Source organism: Chroicocephalus ridibundus, chromosome 6, assembly GCF_963924245.1.
Source record: "Chroicocephalus ridibundus chromosome 6, bChrRid1.1, whole genome shotgun sequence".
In the NCBI taxonomy this organism is placed as follows: domain Eukaryota; kingdom Metazoa; phylum Chordata; class Aves; order Charadriiformes; family Laridae; genus Chroicocephalus; species Chroicocephalus ridibundus.
In genome coordinates, this window is record NC_086289.1 from 32,974,475 (window position 1) to 32,988,206 (window position 13,732).

The 13,732-nt window shown below is 40.2% G+C and overlaps 1 protein-coding gene across 2 annotated transcripts in view; it reads left to right on the forward strand.

The window, feature by feature from the left end:
* The window catches only part of PHYHIPL (phytanoyl-CoA 2-hydroxylase interacting protein like), a 59,753-nt gene that overhangs the window by 43,089 nt on the left and 2,932 nt on the right, over positions 1–13,732 (forward strand). For both annotated transcript variants that reach the window (XM_063337971.1, XM_063337970.1), the window contains exons 2-4: positions 6,096–6,292; positions 10,596–10,770; positions 11,753–11,870. In XM_063337971.1, the coding sequence (XP_063194041.1) occupies positions 6,128–6,292; positions 10,596–10,770; positions 11,753–11,870 (458 nt within the window). In that variant the 5' untranslated portion in view covers positions 6,096–6,127. The remainder of the gene's footprint in view (positions 1–6,095; positions 6,293–10,595; positions 10,771–11,752; positions 11,871–13,732) is intronic.

Below are 13,732 nucleotides of genomic sequence, written 5' to 3' on the forward strand. Positions count from 1 at the left end.
AATGCAAGGAAAAGCCATTTTATCGCTTTCTTCCCTTTTCCGTTGGTTGTTCCCCTGGCATGTTTGGGCTCTGTAATACAAAGCGCATTTACAGCACTTCAGGGATGTGTAACTTTCCCCCACTACTTAGGACAGCTCTAAATTTGTTTGAGCGATGCTTCAAACAGACCCCCCCCCCTCTTTTATTCCAAATTCTGTTTAGATATTTGCGTTTTTTCCACATATAAAATGGATAAATAATTTTTGTCCAGATATTGGACAAATATCTGAATTGGTTGAATCTAAACCCCGTGAAGGGGAATTCGCAATCTGAAAAGCATTCTTATATATACTTTGCTGGTCATTACCCCCAGTATCCAAGGCTAAATTGCAGATAAATAGTAATATTTTACATCTATATTTTGTCATCCATGATTACTGAAGGGATACTTTCACAGCTCCAGCAGAGAAAAGGATTTCACCTGGCCATGCCTTCTTTTAATTTCTCCAGATTTAATGAACATCATTGTGGTTGAATGAATATTTCACAAGTTTACTTCACACTGCGTACAAGCAATCACACTCATTATGGCTGTAATATTTGTCGTTTTTTCCCTGTTGATGGATGGCTATTATGTCATTGTATTCAGTCATTTGCAAGTTCTGTTTACTGTGAATTTGTTTCCTGACTGCCGGGTAATTCTTCATGGTTGCATAGTGCAGCAAGCCACGTAGTTAATGCTGTGAAAGGTGGCATATTAGTCTTGTGGATGGAGTTACGGGAAAGAGGGTGTGATTTGATTGCTGAGTACAAATCGCATGAGTTCTGAATACTTAGGAGTTCTACTGCAGCGTGTCTGGTGTACAACCTTTGATCATGAAGCCATCTTCTTAACGTTTCTAAGTGAGGAATTACATTCAAACTATGGGAAACACAGATGTATGTGTAGGGATTCTATATATTCATTAAATGTGTATCGTACTGCTTCATTTAATTTTTTTTTTCATTCTTAATGCTTAATAGCAAGAATATATTTGCCAAGATTGTATCAGAGTCAAAACATCTATAAGCAAGGTCATAGGAACCCAGAAATGTATTATTTTACTGGTCTAGTTTCATAAAACTCACTTCTGTGATCTGTAAGTATGCTTAGAGAGTGGATTACAAATTAGCCCTTTCAGGATTTCTTTTGTGGATAACATAAACAGTTTTTCTGTGAAACGAAAAATCAGTAGGCATGTACTTCCTTGCCCTGCTGTGAAGTTCTGCATTTTTAGAACTAAGGAAAAAGAAAGATCAAGTATTCTAAAATTATAAAAATTCAGTGATGGTGAATGCTCAGTAACTACCAGTCAGGGCTTGTGTAAGGTTCTTCACCATCCTTCCACTGCTGCAGATGTAATGAATGGTTCAACTTGTTTTGCGTTACGAGGCAAATTAAAGAAAAACAACATCCTTTTCCAAATCTTTTCAGTGTGGGCTTTCAATTTCCAAGTCTTATCATTTGTCTCCAATAGTAGCAGATGAAAGCCATGCATGTTCAATGGGAATTTTTGGCCTTTTTTTTTCCCATTCAGAGATAATTTATGTAAGTAGAAGATATAATGAGGATACTAAATTAAGTGTGTCTATGTGTATATAAATAAAATGTGTTTGTTACCCATTTGCCAGCATTTTGGCTCAGCTGCAGCAGTGAGTATCATAACTGCTTTAAAATTGATTAGAAAATTTAACTTGAAATTTAACTCTGGATATGGCAGAGAGAGATAAGCCTGTGAATAGGAGCGTAAAGCATTAATCTTGCAGTTCTCCAGCTGATGTCAGTAAAGCTGGCGTGTTGTATTTATTGTTTGGCTTTGAAGAAATTTAAAGTCTTGATGCTTCCAGTGTGACCTGTGCACACATGAGTGGTCTTTGACTTCTTATTATACGGGTCAAGAATCACTGGGACCTTTTGCTTGTTCTAAAAGTGAACTGTTTTTTTGTTAAAACAGAAGTGTTTCTGCGGCACACAGGGATGACATGCCTAGTTTTTTTGGCAGGGAGACCAGGTTTGTTTGACTACTGACTCTCCTGTAAGTTCCTGCCCAAAAGAAACCTGAAAGCAGTGTTTCTATCCAGTCCCGCAGTCGCTTCCAGTGTTGAAGGAACATGAAGGTGCAAAATGAAGTAGCCATTTTAATTGGAAGCTGATCTGTTTTAATTTGATTTTAAGCTGTTTGGAGCAACATTTCTTATGCTACCTTTTCAATTTTAGTCTGGATTGTGATGCTTCAAAGAAAGATCAATTTAGCCTCAGTGAAGTGGCAAAGCAACAAATGGGAAAGCAGTGAGTTCTAAGGCCTTCTCCACCTATTTTCACATCCGTAACCATAGTAACTTCCTTTCAGCTGGAGTTTTGGAGTGCTTTAGGGCAACTGTATGCTGGTGTCGAGTAAGTTCAGCTGCTTATTTCTGCTTTTAGTAGACATCCTATTTCCTGATGTTGATCTATTCTTTAAATCGATCCTGGTATAAAGAAGAACTGATTTGCAGTGGACATGCTTTCCAGTATGAGAACCAATTCAAAATATTCACTAAAGCACAAGTGGAAAAAAGGCAAGGTACAAATGCGTTACCTTTTTAGTCAGTTATACCTGTCAGTTTTTGATCTTCGTGACATCTATATTTCATCTACCACACATGTGAAGTCTCTAGTTATAACTAGCAAGTGGTCCACTCAGCAGTCTCTTGTAGCAGCCAGCGTTTTTAACTGGTTTGGTTGAAGATATTTTCAGAGCCTAGATGAACCCCCACTTTAAAAGCAGAGAGTAGTATTTTCCTAAACACCTGACTTCCAAGTTTAGCTCAAAGTTACCCTTCTGCTATTGAAAATTCTGCCCATTCGTACTATTTTGTCTTGTAGGTATGTAGCTATATATTATAGTAGTTGTAATGCTTTTATAATATTGATAAACTCTAATGGAAATATGCCATGATATGTAGTTGTTATAAATGGTGTAGATACATTGCCAGACTGGATACGATATTCTGACTCTGCTTCTGTGCTATCCTCTCATTGTCATTTCTTTCTAGTTAATTACAGTACAGTGATGTCAAACACTGTATCTCACATTTTTATGTCGTATTCCAGTAAGTCTCAGGACAGAATGGTGTTCCTAACATTGAAAAGCACTAGTTTTTGCAGGACCCAGATTCTGAGTTAAAGCTTAAGCTTTGCAAGAAAATGCTTCTTTAAAATTTCTTGGTGGTCTGAACCACTGGGGTGTCGGCTGAGTGGGCAAAGCTGGCCCAGTATCTGCATGTTTGGTTCCTACCATCAGTTCCTTAGCGTCAGTTCCTTAGCATCTAAGAAAGCAGTAGCATGCTTCTCACGCTCTGTCCTTTTTTTCCTTGTTCCCATGAATGGTCCACCAGTTGCTATTCAAAAGTCACCATTTACCAATGCCCACTGAACCATCATTCTCTGTATTAAAACTATATATCATTATAAGGTTCCTGTTACTGCCTGTCAGCTTAATGGATTTTATCATTCAGGACTACACAAATATGTATCAAAACATGCATTACAAATTTCACAGGTGCTTCATGTTCTAAATAGAAGGGAAAATGGAGTATTGCTTGCTGATGATGATTGTGAGGTATTTTACATTCTTATTTCAAATTCTGTTCGTATTCTGTTTGTATTTCAAAACCTGTAAAATGATTTTTTTTTCCACTTTCAAAGATTCCTGAGAAGTGTTTATTTTGGATTTTGTTCCATCACAAAAAAAAAGGATAGCTTAGCACTTAGTAACACAAGTGGTTTCTTTTTCTGACATATTAAAAATGTTGCTAAAAGTTACTGGGAGATTTTCTGCTAGACATTTACTTAAACTATTTATTCACCTCTTAAGCAAAGAAAGTGAAAGGAGCAGGAGTGCAGACATCTAAAGATGTATGCCAGACATTATTTCCAAGAAATGTACAGAAAACAATACCTATTTACAGAAGCACTTTTGCTCTTTGACTGTCATCGGTGTGCTCCAAAATCTTTTTTCATCTCTGTTACTGTTTGTTAGTGGCCATTACTGCTTTGCACGTGTCTGCTGAAGCTTAAACTACTTTGGCTGCTTGTAACACAGCTAGGGCTCATAGTTATGGAGTAGAGAAGCATACTTTTGGAGCGAAGTCACGTGTTAGTGTATTGTGGACATAGATGGCTTGGATTCCTGACTGCATATCTGTTCAGGTCTTTATGCAGTTATTCATTGTGCTGGGATCCAAGCCCGTCCAGCTCTCTGGGAGGTCTGGGAACCTCAGCAGCATCCCTCCATCTTCTGCTTAAACACAGGGCCTCGCTCCTGGCAGAGCAATCCCATGGAGCCTTTTTGGTGTGCCTGGTAGAGCTTTCACTCATTTTTCAAATACAAAATGCTTGCAAAAGAAAGCAATGCCATTTTCTCCCTGCTGGCTTTCTGAGGTGTCATGTTGGGAAAAGCACTTACCAGGTATTTCGTATGAACAGAAAGCTTTTGTTAATGACTGGTATTTTGGAGCCAGTTGCAGCCAGTGCAGCTGTTGAAAATGTCATTGTGGATGGCACAAATAGGATAGGGTTTTGCGCAAGGCCATGTGCCATTTGACTTTGATATTGGTTGAAAAGGAAAAAAAGAGCGATAGGATGATGAAAGAATTGACAAACTGCTGGATGTAAATGCATAGAATGGAACAAAAATAGAAAAGTGTTATTATTGGTTCTTGAAGTCATCAGTAAAATTACTTTATTCAGAGTACTAGCTGGAAATCTATGGATTTTGCAGACTCTGTGATTGAATTTCATATATCCATGAGGAGAATTTTGAACAATCAGGCCATCTTGATATTCTTGCATTGAGGTGTTGGTATAACTCTCTGACAATGTATGTCAATAGGTTGAAGTGTCCCTAATGTTTTCCAAATCACATTTTTATTATTATTACAGACTAGACTCACTTTCTGTCTCCCAGTTTTTTATCAGTTATGATGGAAGTATATAAATACAATCTTTTTCTATAATAAAATGTGACTAAAAATAATACTGACAATGTGTTCCTTCGCATCTCTGCATAGATTTCCAATCTGCCTCATCTGGACAGAATTTTGGGAACTTTACTCTCTTCCTTACACAGGCATTAGCCTTGATTTTCTCCATTGTTTTTTCTATTCTTGTCTATGTTTCATTTTATTTTTTTGTGCCATGTTTCTTTACTCCATCTCTTACATCATCTTCTCTATTTTTTTCCTTTCTGTCCACTCATTTTTCTTGTATTTCTGCTTGATTTTATTATTTCTTTGCTTTTGGCTTGTGTCTTATGTAGTGCAAGATCCCCTAATGTTTCTGAGTTTTAATGCTCACGGAAGGCTGTACTATAAGGTTGCCTTGGGAACTAAAGGACGACCCAATCTTAGAACCTGTGATGCTTTTTGGGGTCAATGGTCATTTGTTTAGCTACCATAAGCACTTAGAGAAATTAGAAAAAACTTCCCAAGAAGACTGCAGGGTCTCAACTGGGCAAATAGAACAGAGAAAAGAAGGACCAGAAAATGAAATTGGTGCCTTTTATTGTGGCTGAACAAGTTACTTGTTTCATTGTGAAGGAGACAGATTTTTATATGTGTGTATGCATATGTGTATATACCATCTATAATCCTTGAAGAGATTGGTTTTACTTTGTACTTGAAAAAGAGTTTTAGGTTGGATATGATTTCTGTTTGTATTTATGTCACTGAGGGGTATGGATAGGGCCATTATATTAACTGTGGATGTTGCTGGCATCTTAACTAAACACTGTGGCACCAGATGCCTTCAGATGTTTCTTATCCTTAAACTACAACTGCACACGGTTGTGATACCAGCCAGTCTGGGCATGCTGCTTACATGTTAGTGGTGCTTATCCACATGAGGAATTTCATCCCTTTCCAATATTTCCCATCACTGAAACGGGGACTTGCATAATTGTACTTCATAGTTGCTTCTGAGCACCACCTATGAGACTTTGTGAAAGGCTCTTCAGAGATGTGATTGTATTGGAGCACAGAAAACAGATATCTAATAGGCCTTTAACTGAACGAATCATGCTTGCTTTTTATGCAGGGAATAAATCACAAGATAGCGGGATTGCAGAGATGGAGGAACTTCCAGTCCCGCACAACATCAAAATAAGTAACATCACATGTGATTCCTTCAAGATTTCCTGGGACATGGATTCTAAATCCAAGGACCGCATTACTCATTATTTCATCGATCTCAACAAGAAAGAAAACAAGAATTCCAACAAATTTAAACACAAGGTAATTTTCACTTAAAAATCAAGGTGGAAATATTTCCAATAGATGAATCTCAGAGTTTTATTAACCTTTCAAAGCCAGACCATGGGAAACAGGTATTGGACATCCAGCAAAGGTGGGTTTTGAGCAATCCGATTGACAGGTTTTACTCAGAACACCTTCTCCATCTCTAGCCTATGCGCATGTACGCACAAATGTATTTGTTTAATGGAGAACTGAACATTACCTTTTCTATTTCATTTGACATTAAAACAGTTTTGGAACCTGTACAATGTATTGCAAGATAGACATCTTTATTCCTGACTAGTTCCTAACCATTATTTAAACACTTTCTGTATTCTGTGCCTGTCCTTGTTCAGTGACAGACTCCTGAGAGCAACACATGTCATTTCAACAGAGCGGTCACAAATTCTAATGCCCTTCTAGGAAGGCTTCCAGCAATTTGGGTTTGCAGCGTTCAGCACTGTGACCTGAATATTCATCTGGCCTCTTACCTCAAGCCACTGATGCGGGGACATACTGAATGTATTGCAGAATCTGTAGTTATCAAATCCAGCAAAATTTGCTTTGACCTCAGAACAGTTGAAATACTGAGATGTCTAGAGAAACATGGAATGAGATAGGAGATTAAACACCACAATCATCTGCACATTTCAAAACAATGTTGGCAATATCTCTAAAAGATAAGGTTTACCAAGACATAAACAACCATCCAGACAAATATGAGAGCTCTAATTCCACCAACACCTAAATTACTATTGGCTTATAAACCAGTGGGATAAGCAGGAAGTATTTCCACCAATTTCTCCAAGTCTGTTTATTGTGAGAGTATTTTTCCTGTGACTGCTATTAATAGCATGCATATAATTTTCACATTTCCTTATTTGACTTTTTTTTTGTTTTAATGTGGTTAGAAGTAACATATTCATGAACTGCAATGAAAAATCACTACTGCTTGAAATCAAGAATTTTACGTGTTTGGCTAAGATGTTGCAGTTGCTAGGAACCAGTGTGCAAAGCACTACCAAATTTAATGTTGTAATAGCCATTTATTATGACCCATTTTTAATTGTGGTAGCAAATAAAATAGGATATGTTCGGGTTTTCCTACTGTTATTACTTTTGGACTAACAACCTTTGAATTTGAATTGCCATTTTATCCTGCAGGAATAAATGTACCTTTTAATATAAGTGTTTACTTGGATGGATTCTTTTTAATTTTTTTCATTTTATTAATCTACTTTTTTTAAATTGGTGTGTGAACTGATCTAAAGATGTAAAATTTGTTTTTGTAAAAGGTAGAGCCACCCAACTAGATCAAACACTATATTCACTTCAAAATCTGTATCACAGTGACGAGACTAATGTTAAAATGGAGAGGAAGAAAAAAAAAAGGGTATTGGTAGTGTAATAAAGATAAGCCAGTAGATTTATTTTGTTTTTCTGAGCAATTCCCTAGCTTTTTACGGTGATGAAGTGTTTAGTCAAAGGAGAGAGGTAATTGGTTTTGTAAGAACAGGAGACTAAAGCCTATCAATTAAAACAATGAGTAAGTCGGATGTCTTGTCAGAATTAACTTAAAATTTCCTGGTACTAATTGTGTTAGTGACTTTGGTAAAGCTTTTTTTTTTGGGGGGGGGGGTGGTGTTGGTGTTTTTTTTCCCCGCAGCCAGAGTGATGGAAATCCCGACAGCAGGCAGGGTGGGTGAGAGAACTGCAGAGACTGAATACTCTTAAATCTGTGCCGGAGCACACGTGTTTGCTTCAGGCATCTTTAGCACTAAGTATTTTTTAACACAATTTTTTAGAATGAGCTTAAAAATTGCTCAAATTCAAAATCTGCTGTATCCCTAGTATGATTAGAGACTCGCATCCTTCCTCCCTATAACATTAGTTATACGCGTGTCAGGGCAGAAGCTCAGCGGCAGAGCTGCTGGGAGCTGATAACCTGGCAGCTGCAGCGCCAGGGACTGAATCCCCCCACCCATCCATTGCCTTCATTACAAAGCTGTTGTAGCAAGGGGAAGGATATCAGTGCCCCTTCTCCTAGCTTTTTAGAAAGAAAAGAGGGAGTCCTACCACTTAGTTATAAAAAAGAGCCTTGGGACTTATTCCCAGGAGTCATCCAGCAGTCAGGCTGTGGAAGGAGACAGGCATTTCAGGGGGAAAAAATCATCCTCACTTAGCTTGCAGATAGGGTAAATCACTGTCTGCATGTGCCTGTCTCTCTCACAGGTGATAAGCCCAGATCACCAGCTTAAACTGTTTTCTAACTTGTAGAGAGTTAGTGTTAAGTCTCAGTTTTCCTACATGGCTGTGAGGAAGTGACTAGGGATATCCCTAGATAACCTGGTAGATAAACGCTGTACTTCAGGAAAGGGGGCTGATTCTTTCCTTCTGTACCTAAGAGAGCATAAATGAATGGTTCATTCCTTACGATACCTTTTCTGTTGGCAAATATATAAAATATATTCAGCATATTTAGGGTGCATATAGTGTTATTATTTAAAACTGTTGTCATGATATCTGTGCAGGAGGAGATTTGTATTGGTATTAGCATGTAAAGATTAGAATTCTAATAAGACTGTCTTTTTCTCAATGCAATTTGCATCCCTCCCCCTTTTTTTAAAAAGATAGAAGTATGATTATTCCCATGTAATAGGAAATGAGGCTCAGATATTTAGCAAAACTAGGACTAGAACCTGGGTGTGCCGAGTTCCCACAGTGTGTCCTAGGAGCAGAGCTGGCAAAGGAATGGATAAGATCAAATGGCAGAAAGCTGAAAATTGAAAGCTGCTGCTTTGGCAATGAAAAGGGACTGCAAAGTAGGCAGCTCCTCCCAAAAAGGAGAAGAGGTAGCGTGACTCGTATACCTTTCTGCTTCCTTATTCAGTGCGTCCAGGTTGTTCTTGGAAGTTATTGCCGTCTAGGTACCTTTAGAGTTGTCTGGTAAGTGCTGGTGGTGGAGCAGCCATCTGCCACTGCAGAATCCCGGCCGGCACATAACCTCCTTTGCATTTCTTTGGGGGCTCAGCCAGGAACGAGAGCTGGGCAGGAAAGAGATGAAAGGAAAGAATCGAAAATCCCCAGAGTGATTTCAACATGCACATTTGAACATTTTTTCCTGACGTCAGTATTGCAACCTTAAAAAAAAATAATGCTTATAAAGAGAACAACAGATTAGAGTTATGAAAAGCATCGTATCTGCCCCTCCCTCCCACCTGTGCAAGAGAAAACCCTCTATTTAAGGTGCTTGTGGGTAATCTGCCCTTTTCTGGTCCAGTTAGAAGAGTTTCCTGATGCCCAGCTGTAAGGTAGGGCTTTGGTGCATGGGGGCAATGAGGCTCTTACCGTTACATGAAAAACTGCCAAAAGTAATGGGGGCAAAACCCACCACCGGTTGTGGGCAGAGAGATTTGACCCAGGGGGAGGCAGTTTTTACCATTGCCAAAGAAAAGATGACAGGAAGACTAATGATTGTAGCTGCAGCAGCTGCTGACTGCTTTAGCGTTAGCAAATACAGTCCAGCGGGACGCCTTGGCAATGTAGTTCCAGGGTGTCAGCTTTAAACGTCATTTGAGGTTTCTTTTCTTTTTCCTTGTACTTTTTCTCTATCTTTTATATATTATTTATTTCAGAGCACACAACTGAGTCCTTTACAGATAAAGTTTTCTCCCAGCTGTTTCTTGATTTAAATGAGAATTAGCAAAAAAAAAAATGAATCGTGACAGCAAAATCTTACCCTTGATTATCAGTCGATCACATTTCAGTTCTTGTAATATCACAAGCTGCAATTTTACAGTTACTCAGCAATGTGTGGAATTTTTTTCTGTTGAAGTTTGGTTTGGAAGATATCAACAGCGATATAGGTGGACTGATTGATCACAGATAGAATTTTGTTTGGTGACACTGACTGAAGGAAAACGATGGCAGTGAGAGCACAAGGAGATCTTAAATTAAGATATCCTTGTGGTTGGTAGCATGTCTTTCCCTGCTTGCAGACTTAAGCACAAATGGCCCTAGTCCGAATTATGTATTTGGGCTATATATAATAGTATCAGTCTATAGTCACTTGTAACCAATAGTAAACTCATAGGTGCCAGTTACACCGTAGCTGTTAGAGCAGAGCATAGAGCATTGTCCTCTGTTCACTTTGCTGCACCAAAGACTGTGAGAAGTAACTGAGAGTTACACAGAAGAGCCGGGGGCTGGGGATTACATTACAAAAACAAGGAAGGAGGGGGCGGTGGAGTGATTTGGTTGCACTGCTGACCTGTGTGTTATTTTGTCTTTGTGTTTCCATCAGGATGTACCCACTAAATTGGTGGCCAAAGCTGTTCCTTTGCCTATGACAGTCCGCGGGCACTGGTTCTTGAGCCCAAGAACAGAATACACAGTGGCAGTGCAGACAGCATCAAAGCAAGTTGATGGCGATTATGTTGTTTCTGAGTGGAGTGAAATCATCGAGTTTTGCACAGCAGGTAATATTGCTGAGGAACCATGCATGCACCACAGGACCTATGCAACTAACGCTAGCTCTGCTGCATGAGTCGGGGAGCCATCTACCAGTGCCAGCTGGGCCAGTAGGGTTACAGTAGTCACACCTGGGAACTGGAATTCTACCCTTCAGGCTTTGTGTGCGCTCAGGTTTGGTGTGTTAATGAGAGGAGGGAGGCAGCTGGAGCGCCCCTTTGTTCTGCAACCCCAAAGGGCTGTGCCTGGCACGATTGCTTGTCCCAGGAAAGGAGAGCGGTGAACCAAAGTGGAGCGGGGCCGCTTGTGGACCTGTTGCTGGCTACTAGCACCTGTGGAGGGAAGAGAGAGTGGCAGCTCCCTAACAGAGAGCTTGCTTAAGGCGTTCTGCTGCTCTCCCTTTCTGCATGCCGCAGAGCCTGAGCACCACCAACGCCCTCTCTCGAGCCTGTCATTGATGTATCAGTCTCCTCCTTTGGATGTCTGTCACCTAGTGCAAATGTGGTTGCCTGTGTGAAAGCCGAGCGCTGAAGTGAGCTCTGTGTGTGACTCCCATCTCGGTTGAGAGGCAGTTTAGGCTGGGTCCCAAGCAAGCTTTTTTAGTTACGTGAAGTGTTACTGGCTCACAACCAGGTACGTTGTAGCAAACAGTTTATCAAATGACAAAGTCTGGGAAGGCAATTCTCAGCTCCTCTGCAGGCCCAAATACAAGGAAACACAGGAAATCCTGAGCTGAAAGTTGTGGTAGGCTGGCAGGGTATTCCTGGGGAAAGGAGTGCGTAGAATCAAACATGCACATTCCTGCCATGTGTCCGTTGCCACTGTTGGAAACGGCTGCTGGGCTATATAGTTTCCGTATAGCTGCTGCACGATGTGAGGTATGTAACTGAGGCTCTCTTCCCAATTTTAAGTCTGTGCATCTGCGTAGCTTTTGGAGAGTATTGTAGTTTTTCCTGCTTCCCATACTAGCAGATTGTCTTTTCTTTACAGATTATTCAAAAGTTCACCTAACACAGCTATTGGAAAAAGCTGAAGTGATTGCAGGCCGTATGCTTAAACTGTCTGTTTTTTATCGGAATCAGCACAAAGAATACTTCGATTATATCAGGTAAGAAAGTAAGCATATGCAAAATTGTTTGGCAAATTAAGGGAGTAATGAAAATAAGTAAATGGAGGCAGCTGTGCTACAGCTAGAGCAGAATGTCTGTATGCTTTATTACCAGTTCAGAAGAAGGGGGAAAAAAAAAAAATACAACTAATTCTTCCACCTTGCTTAACTCAGCACTTCCATTAGGCAATAAAAGTTTGTGTTTTGAAGCAGAAACTGAAGTATGCATGGGGTCTCCAGCCTGATTAAAGTGGCTGTTATCATAACAGAGTGTTTAGTAGCCAAATGCTTCTATTGTACTAAGAAATTCAGAGTGAGATGTCTGATAGAAGTGCACAACTGCGTGCATAGGCATTTCCCTGCATATAAGAGTTCCACTATTTGCTCTCCATGTACAACCGCCCCATTTCTGTGCCCAAATATAGCAACTGGGGCTCTGCAAACCAAATGCGATTTACAGGTCGTGTGGGAGGGAGAGGGGATGATGTTTAGACAATTTTACAACACTGTGCTTCAGTTGGCATGAATAAATGGGATAGCTGGAGGTAGGTTCCTTATTCCTGTTGGAGACCCAGTGTGCCTTTGCACATGCAACGGGAAGTGTTATTACAATAGAAAAGAATAATTTTCAATAGAAGCAGTCGAAGCTCATGTACTGACTGAGGAGGAGCAACCAGCATGCAGAGGTAACCTTGCGCTGTTAGGAGAACACGGATGGGAGGTAAGCGGTGTGTCGACATCTGTTTCATCGCTGTGTCAGAAGGGCGGCAGCACTGACTGTGCTTCTTTAACGTGTGTTGAGGGACGGGGCTGCTGCTGTGCCACAGAATTCCAGTTTTATGTGGGTGTCACACTAGTACCCGTCTAGAACTAGAAGTTTTTTAAAACTGGTGAATTAAAAAAATACTCGAGGGAATCCAACTCCAAGGAGTTTCCACCACCCTTGGAAATGTTCCCACTTTGTAGTGAGTATGACTATCTGCTTGATTCCAGGAGTGTCTTGTATGTTCCAGAGCACAGGGTTTGCTCTTTCCCTTCTGTGTTTTGGAAGAATTATTTTATTGATGCAAAACTCAATGGAGATAGAGAATGAATTGCAGTTGTTGCAGCTCTTTGAGGACCTCGTAAATCTCTGGGGCCATCCTGGACTAGGTACCACAGAAGGGAAGTGCCTGTGGCAGTTCTGGTTCTCATATAGTTTTGTTTTCAGCCATAGAATCATAGTGCACCTGCCTTGGTGTTCATAGAGCTTTGAAAATTGCCACTGAGGTGCGTTTATAGCTGTGGGTTTGGCCTTGTTCTGCCAAATGTGACGCTGATTGCAGTGTATCTTTTCACCTCCTTCCTGTTATGTGCTTTCTTGGTTTGATACAAAGAGAAACTCGTTAGTTTTCCCTTCTGTTAGTGAGTTAAAGAGACAAATAGCTGTGTTTTACCGGGTCGGTATGAATCTAGAATACTTGTAACTGATAGTCACCTTTTCTGATCAGGGATGTACTAATATGGTCATGTGGGCTAGTCCTTCCACTGTACCCATAACATAGAATGTTATGTTAAAAACCCTAACCACATGCTTCCTTTTAGGAAAAATTTCTTGTCACACCATGCCTGCAAATGGCCTCTGTGGTGTCATAACTAGTAAATAAGCTTGGAAAAGCTTGTAGAGTAGCTCTAGTAGCATTGGCAAATGAGCAACTGCCACGCTGCTGAAGCAGCAACCCCTAAATGTAGGGTTTGAAGCGTGAGCGTGTGAGCGGTGTTCATGACACTGCTGCTTACCTCGGCTGGGAGCGCCATAAAGCATGTTACATCCCCGGGAAGAGTGACCTATAATTAGCCTAATTGGCCACTGGATGTCAGTA